The 6478-nt window shown below is 59.9% G+C and overlaps 1 protein-coding gene across 1 annotated transcript in view; it reads left to right on the top strand.

Annotated features, from left to right (window-relative positions):
• Positions 1-6478, top strand: part of Arid3a (AT-rich interaction domain 3A) — a 30066-nt gene that overhangs the window by 16061 nt on the left and 7527 nt on the right. Inside the window, exon 6 of the mRNA XM_019209091.1 lies at positions 4845-4917. Coding sequence (XP_019064636.1) covers positions 4845-4917 — 73 coding nt within the window. The remainder of the gene's footprint in view (positions 1-4844; positions 4918-6478) is intronic.

Below are 6478 nucleotides of genomic sequence, written 5' to 3'. Positions count from 1 at the left end.
CCGCACTCCGAGCCCAGGGCTTTAGGGCAGCCTCTTTTTTTTCGTGATTTCCTGGTGGCCTGGGTGCTGTCTGTAGTCACTGGGGTCCACCCCACCCACCTGCCCAGCAGCTTCGTCCCCAGGTGGGGCCCCGAGGACTTTGGAGTCACCCAGTCGCGGCAGGGGGCTGAGCAGACATGGCCTGGGCGGTTGGGGGACAAAGGTTCTCAGGGCCCCACAGACACAGACGGGGCCGTTTCTTTATAGCCAGGGCCCCTGGCGGGGGGTGCCACCTTCAGCTCCCACAGCCAGTGGAAGTGCTAAGGTGGGGCCCACAGGCAGGAATGTGACCGGGGGTGGCTGCCCTGGGTCCAACCTGGGACCTAGGCGAGGGCAGCCCACGCCTGTTCCAACACAACTGTCTCCTGGTCACTATAATTTTTTTGTTTGTTTTTTTTTTCTTTTTATGGTACCAGGGATAGAACTCGGGACCTTGTGCTTTCAAGGCAGGCATGGTACCACTGAACTAAATCCCCGGCCCTCTTTTTTTTTTTTCCATTTTAAAATTTACTATTGGTATGCAGGGATTGAACTTGGGTCCTTGGACTTGAATTCAGGTGGTTGAATCACTGAGCTAAATCCCCCCTTCCCTTTAAGAAAGAGTCTCACTGTGTAGCCCAGGCAGGCCTCAAAGTCTTAGTCATCTTCCTGCCTCAGCCTCCTGAGTGCACCACCATGCCTGGCTGAAATGTTCTATTTTGACACTGGCTCTCGCTGTTGGGTTTTCTGCAAGCCCCAGGGTCCTTTCCTCACGTTTCCCACCATCTAGGGGGTCCCGAGCCAGGACTAAGCACCCTCAGTCCCCAGGGGTTTCCTCCCTGCGGGATGCTGACAACACCCTTTGCCTGCTGCTTAGGGGCACTCAGAATTGTCTCAGCCCGGGCAGCAGCAAACCCCAGGGGAACTTCAGTTTGCCCGAAGGGCTAGGACCACCCCTCTCCTCCTGGGCCACACCTGAGTCCGGGATGCCAGGTCTGACCTAGAAGGGCCATGACGGTCCATCCCCAAGCCCCCCACATCTCTGTCCCTCAGCTCTACCAGCACCCAGAGCCAAGAGCTGTTGGGACCAAGGAGATTCATTTATTCTTTTCATTCATTCACCGGGCAGGCCCTGTGCGAAGTTCCGAAAGGAAACTGGAGCAGAAGGAAGGGTCAGAGAGTGCGGAGGGCCCAAGGCGATGGTGGGGAGGAAGGAGGCTGTGGAGATTTGGGACCCACATACCCAGGCCACAGGAGGTGCAAAGGCCCGGGGATGGGCGTGCATGTGTGTTTTAGACCCTGCTTTCCTTGGTAGGGATAAGCGCCTCCAAGAGAGGCCTGATCCCGGAGCCAGGGGGGTGCGACACCCCCACTCCCTGGGTGGACAGTGGGGAAGGAAGATGTGCACTTAGCCAGTGTCTGCTGGACGCCCCCCCCAGCTCTCGTTCCCCCCCTTGCTCCAGTTTTGCACCCAAATCTCCGATGGAAAGGGCTGAGGTTCCCGGGACCCAGGACAGGGGAAGCCAGGCCCTGGCTGCCCTAAGCTGAATCCAGCAAGGCGCCGATTTAAGGACGGGTGCCGAGGCTGAGAAACGAAGTTCATTTAGGAAGCATTTATTAAACGGTTGTGTACCCGGGTTTAGACGGGCGGGGGGTGGGGGGGTGGTCAGACAAAAATCCGTCACAGTCCAAAGCAGACAGCCCAGAAACCAGATGTGCGGACCCACAGAGCTTCATGATGTAGGCCAGGGAGGGAGGGACAGGCGTACACCAGAAGGTCGGGGTGTCTGTCAAAGCGAAAGTGGGGGTGGGGGCGCCAGTGCCATGCCCTAGGCCGCTGCCGGGGGTGTGGCTTTGTGGGGGGCACTGCTGGAGGCAGCCGGCAGCCTGGAGAGGGGACAGTGGGTCTCAGGACCCACCCTCAGTGTAGGCCCTCAGCCTTCCTGACCGGCATGGCGGGAGGGGGTCAGGCTGCGGAGTGGGTGGGGCCGGTTCCTTAGGCCTCGGCCTCCGCAGGGGGTTTCCCAGCTTCTCCCAACCTGTTTGAGGCTCTGGGCTGCCTGGGTCACCACCTCAGTGCTTTCTGGCCCCTTCCTTAAAGCAGTGCCAGGTCCACCTCAGACCCCTGCCTGGATTTGACACGGGTCTGGGTCTGTGGCCCAGCAGTGTGACCTCAAAGCCTTTCCATGATCAGCAGCTATGCCTGCTCGCCCACAAGGGGGGGCCTGGTCACCGCAGTGGGGGGGCAGGGGGTGCCTGGACACTGTCCCCTGGGGCTCCGGCCAGCTGGCCAGGGCGGGACACACCCCACAGGGGAACGGAACTAGAGGCTAGAGCCCCCATAAAGCTGGGGCAGCCTTTACTGAAGCTTTTGTTGTTAGCTGCCTAGAGCAACGGCCATTAAGGCTGCCTTGTCCACCGGCAGCTGGAGGGCTCTGTGGGTGCTCCCTTTATGGCTCTGAATCAATGCCCTGGCTTCATGGGTGTCCGTCCAGGCCCAGCAACTGGCCTGTTAGCCCACCATTTGGCCTGGAGGTTAATGGCCCCACTGCCCTCCTGTTGTGAGCAAACTGTTCTCTCTCTGCCCTGGCCTCAGTTTCCCCAGCTAGGACACTAGTGGTCTTAACGTTTCTGAGTGCCCACGATAAAGTCTTTGTGAGGGTGTGCAGGCAGTGCTGGGCCTTGGCACTGAGCCATATCCCTGACCCTTTTTATTTTTAATTTTGAGACAAGGTCTCACTGAGTCGTTAAGCTGGGCTTGGATTTGAGATCCTCCTGCCTCAGCCTCCTGAGTAGCTAGGGTTACAAGCATACACCACTGCACCTGGCTTGAGGAGCATTTATAAAGCAGTCTCTGTGTACTCGGCTGGATTCTAGGCCCTGGGGCAAAGACAGACCCCATACACATGCGCAAAGACTGAGTCCCTGGGCTGGGCTTTGGGAAGGTTCTGTGAAGGGCGTGGGGGAGGAGTGGGTGAGGGGCACCCAGGGCCGGCGCAGGCGCAGGTAGAGCTGGGCAGGACTGGAAGGACAAGGCCTGGCTGGTCCGGCCCGGTCTACCTGCAGGCCCCGCAGCCCTCGGGCAGCGGAGGGGAAAAGGGCCTCCCAGGCCGCCATAAATCAGCGCAGGAATGCGGGCCGGCCAGTCTGGCGCTGGCCGGGGCGGGGCTCAGACAAAGGCCGACAGCTGGCCTTCTGCTGGGCCTCGACCACCCAGGGATGAGGTCCGGATGCCTTGTCCTCTCAGTCCTGTTCCAGAAGCACCCCCTCCCCTGTCTCCATTATGCAGATGGGGAAACTGAGGCCCAGAGAAAGGCAGGTCGGCTGAAGGAAAGCTGGGGGAAGGTCCCAGCTTCCCAGCCCAGAGCTCCACGGCCACTCTCTGGGCACATAATGACAGATTATCCCAGCCGAGGCCTAATTGGTGGTTTCAAGGCCCCCCACAGCCCAGCCAGCCACATTCCCTGGAGCTTAATTTGAAGCCTGGTATTCGCCCCTGCCTCTCCCCAGCAAATTGGCCCCCCGCCTGAACTCCACTTTCTAATTATCTCTGCCCGCTGCCCCCTGCCCAGCCTGCCCTGCCCACCCTCTAGGACTGGTGGGTCCTACAGCTGGTGGCTGCTGGGGCCAGGGTTCCCCTGCCCCCCAGGTCCCCAGCGGGTGCCTCAGACAGCATTTCCCCTCCTATGGTGACATCCTGTCACTTCCTCCCTGACCAGCCCTGCCCCGGCAGGCAGATGGTCCCTGGCTATTTATTTATTTGTATTGAGGATAGAAGCCAGGCCTTCCCACTGAGCTACATTCCTAGCCCCTTTTTAATTTTTTATTTTGAGAACAGGGTATTGCTAAGTTGTCCATGTTGGCTGAAACTTGCCATTCTATGCCTGCCTCAGCCTCCCAGATGCTGGGATGACCCTGCTCTCTGGCTCACATTACGCACAGGGATGAGGCCAGGGGAGCTGGTCAGAGGGCTGTGCCCAGCACCTCCAATGCTCCCCAGCTCCAGTCTCCCCTGCTGTGCTGTGCCTTAGTTTGTTCATCCGCAAAATGGAGCCAACTCTTGGGAACAGTTATGCTTATATGTGGCTCTCAGGACGGCCCTAGGGGGCGTCCATCTTGGGCGTCATGATGATCCCAGTAAGGTTACTCGGGTGCTGCCATTGTGGGACGAATCATGTCTGCTCCCCAGAAATCCACCCCCTGGAACCAGGCATGGTGGCACAGGCTTGTCGCCCCAGCACTCTGGGAGCCTGAGGCAGGGGATCCCAAGTTTGAGCTCAGCCTTGGCAACTTAGCAACCTAGTGAGACAAATGTCTCCAAATAAAAAATTAAAAGGCCATGGGTGGAACTCGGTACAAAGGCCTGGGCTCCACCCCCAGTGCTGCGAATGAATTAATGAAACAGTGTCGTCCCGTAGATCTGTAAGAGGGACCTCATTTGGGAATCAGGTCTTTGCAGATTATGATTGGTTAGAGATGGAGACGCGAGGGCCCTAAATCCAGCAGGCTGGGGTCCTGCAAGGAGACACAGGGTGATAGAGGCCGAGAGACAGGGGTGACAACCACAAGCCCAGGGACGGTGGGAGCCCCAGCTGCCGGACAGGTGTCAGGGACCGTCCTGCACAGACCTGGGCCTCGGGCTCGGCTCCGAGCTCCTGCGCAGTGGGGACTGGACCCCCGTACCGGAGCCGCCGATGTGAACTCCGTCCCGGCAGCTGGGACTTCCCCGCGGCTCCGGAGGAATGGGCCTGGGTCTGTCCCTGGTGGTGGCCCTCAGCCTGCGGCACCCACTCTGGCATCCACTGAGCCTTGTCCTCTGCCCTCAGCTCTATGAACTCGATGGGGACCCTAAGAGGAAGGAGTTCCTGGACGACTTGTTCAGCTTCATGCAGAAGCGAGGTGAGTGCGGGAGCTGCAGGCTGTGCAGAGTTCTGAGCAAGAGGCAGCGCCCTACTGTGGGGTCTGACGGGGAGCCGCTGAACTGAACGTCCAGCCTCCTGCGAGCTCCAGGTGTGAACTCGGTCATCTGCTCCTAGGACCCCACAGCAGGGACCACAGGTCGCGGGCAGGACCGGCCTGTTTTGGGGGAGCAGCATCAGAGCCCCGAGGCTCCACTTTTCCCCACCGCAGGCACCCCAGATGTGCAGTGTGCCCCGCTCACCCTCCAGGAGGAGCCTGGGCTCCAGGGCCTTGGGCAGGGCACGGGGACGGGGCCTAATAAAGAGAGGCGCGGCCAGCTAAGGGCGGATCTGGACCAGGCCCTGGTGGGGAAACTGAGGCCTCGGCAGGGCTGTGGCTGTGGCCTCGGGGGCCCTGGGGCAGGAGGAATGGGCAGAGTAGGATGGAGTCTCGCCTGGGTCCCCTGAGTCCCAGCTTGGGCCCCTTCCACAGCTAGTTTTGTCCAGGCCACGCCTGCCTTGGCTTCTGTAAACACAGCCGCCAGCCAAGCCACCCCCGGAAGGGTGGGAGGGAGGGAGGGAGAGGAGGGGCACAGCTCCCAGACCCTGCTGCCCAGTGGCCCTGTTAACCCCTCCTGTGCCGGGTGGGGAAGCCGCTGGGTCCCTGGGAGGCCCCCCCCCGCGTTATCCTCAGAGTGCAGCCCCAGCTGGCCCTGCTGGCCCTCGTGTGGCTGGAGAGATGTCCCACTTCCTTTATCATCCTGTCCACACCTGCCTGAACTCCCTGGCCATCTGCTCGGGGGGCCCCAGCTCCCAGGCCCTAAGCTGACCATCCTGCTGGGTCCCCAGTGCCCAGCACGGTGCCTAGTTTCCTCAGAGCACAGAAGTAGAGGAATTGTCGGTGAGGGTGGGTGAGGCAGGGCTCCCAGATGCTTCTGTTTAGCTTCTGATTACACAAGAACCTGAGGGTCTGTGTCCAGCCTTGGAGATCAGGGAACATCAAACTCCTATATATCCCTCAAAGCCCCTTTTCCTTCCTGACTCCCCAGACGCTCCCCTGCTCTAGTTGGGAGCCTTTGGGACTGAGAATCTCGAACCTGGACAACACCTTCTGCATCCTGCTAGCCCCCTTTCCTTTATTCTAGGAGAGGTTTTTTGTTTGTTTTGTTTTGTTTTCCCTGCATCAGAAAGTAAAAACCAGATTTCTCTCACAGTTAATTCCCTGGGGACTGGAGACAAGGGGAGGTCCTGCCCCAGCAGCCCTGCTGTTTTTTGGAGGGCTCGCTGCCTTCCCTGTGCAGGCTTCCACCTCTGTTACTATCCTCCTGTCCTGTGGCTGGCGCACAGACCCCAGGCCTGGCTGACGTGGGTCCTGCTGGCCAGGATGGAGCTGGTGTGGGCAGTGGTTCTGAGCCCAGCCTTCCCAAGTCCTCCGGACTCCCAGGGACTCTGCAGCCTGGGTGAGGGGCCCAGAGGTGGTTCCAGGATGGAGGGAGGGTAGTGAGTCCGCCCTTCACTCTTGGGGGTTCTGTCGCTGAGCCTCGGGGTCCCCATTCCACACA

Source organism: Fukomys damarensis, unplaced genomic scaffold (assembly GCF_012274545.1).
Source record: "Fukomys damarensis isolate Sample0158 unplaced genomic scaffold, DMR_v1.0_HiC HiC_scaffold_37, whole genome shotgun sequence".
NCBI lineage: Eukaryota > Metazoa > Chordata > Mammalia > Rodentia > Bathyergidae > Fukomys > Fukomys damarensis.
Note: the sequence above shows the minus strand (reverse complement) of the source record. Positions and strands in the feature narration are given on the sequence as shown.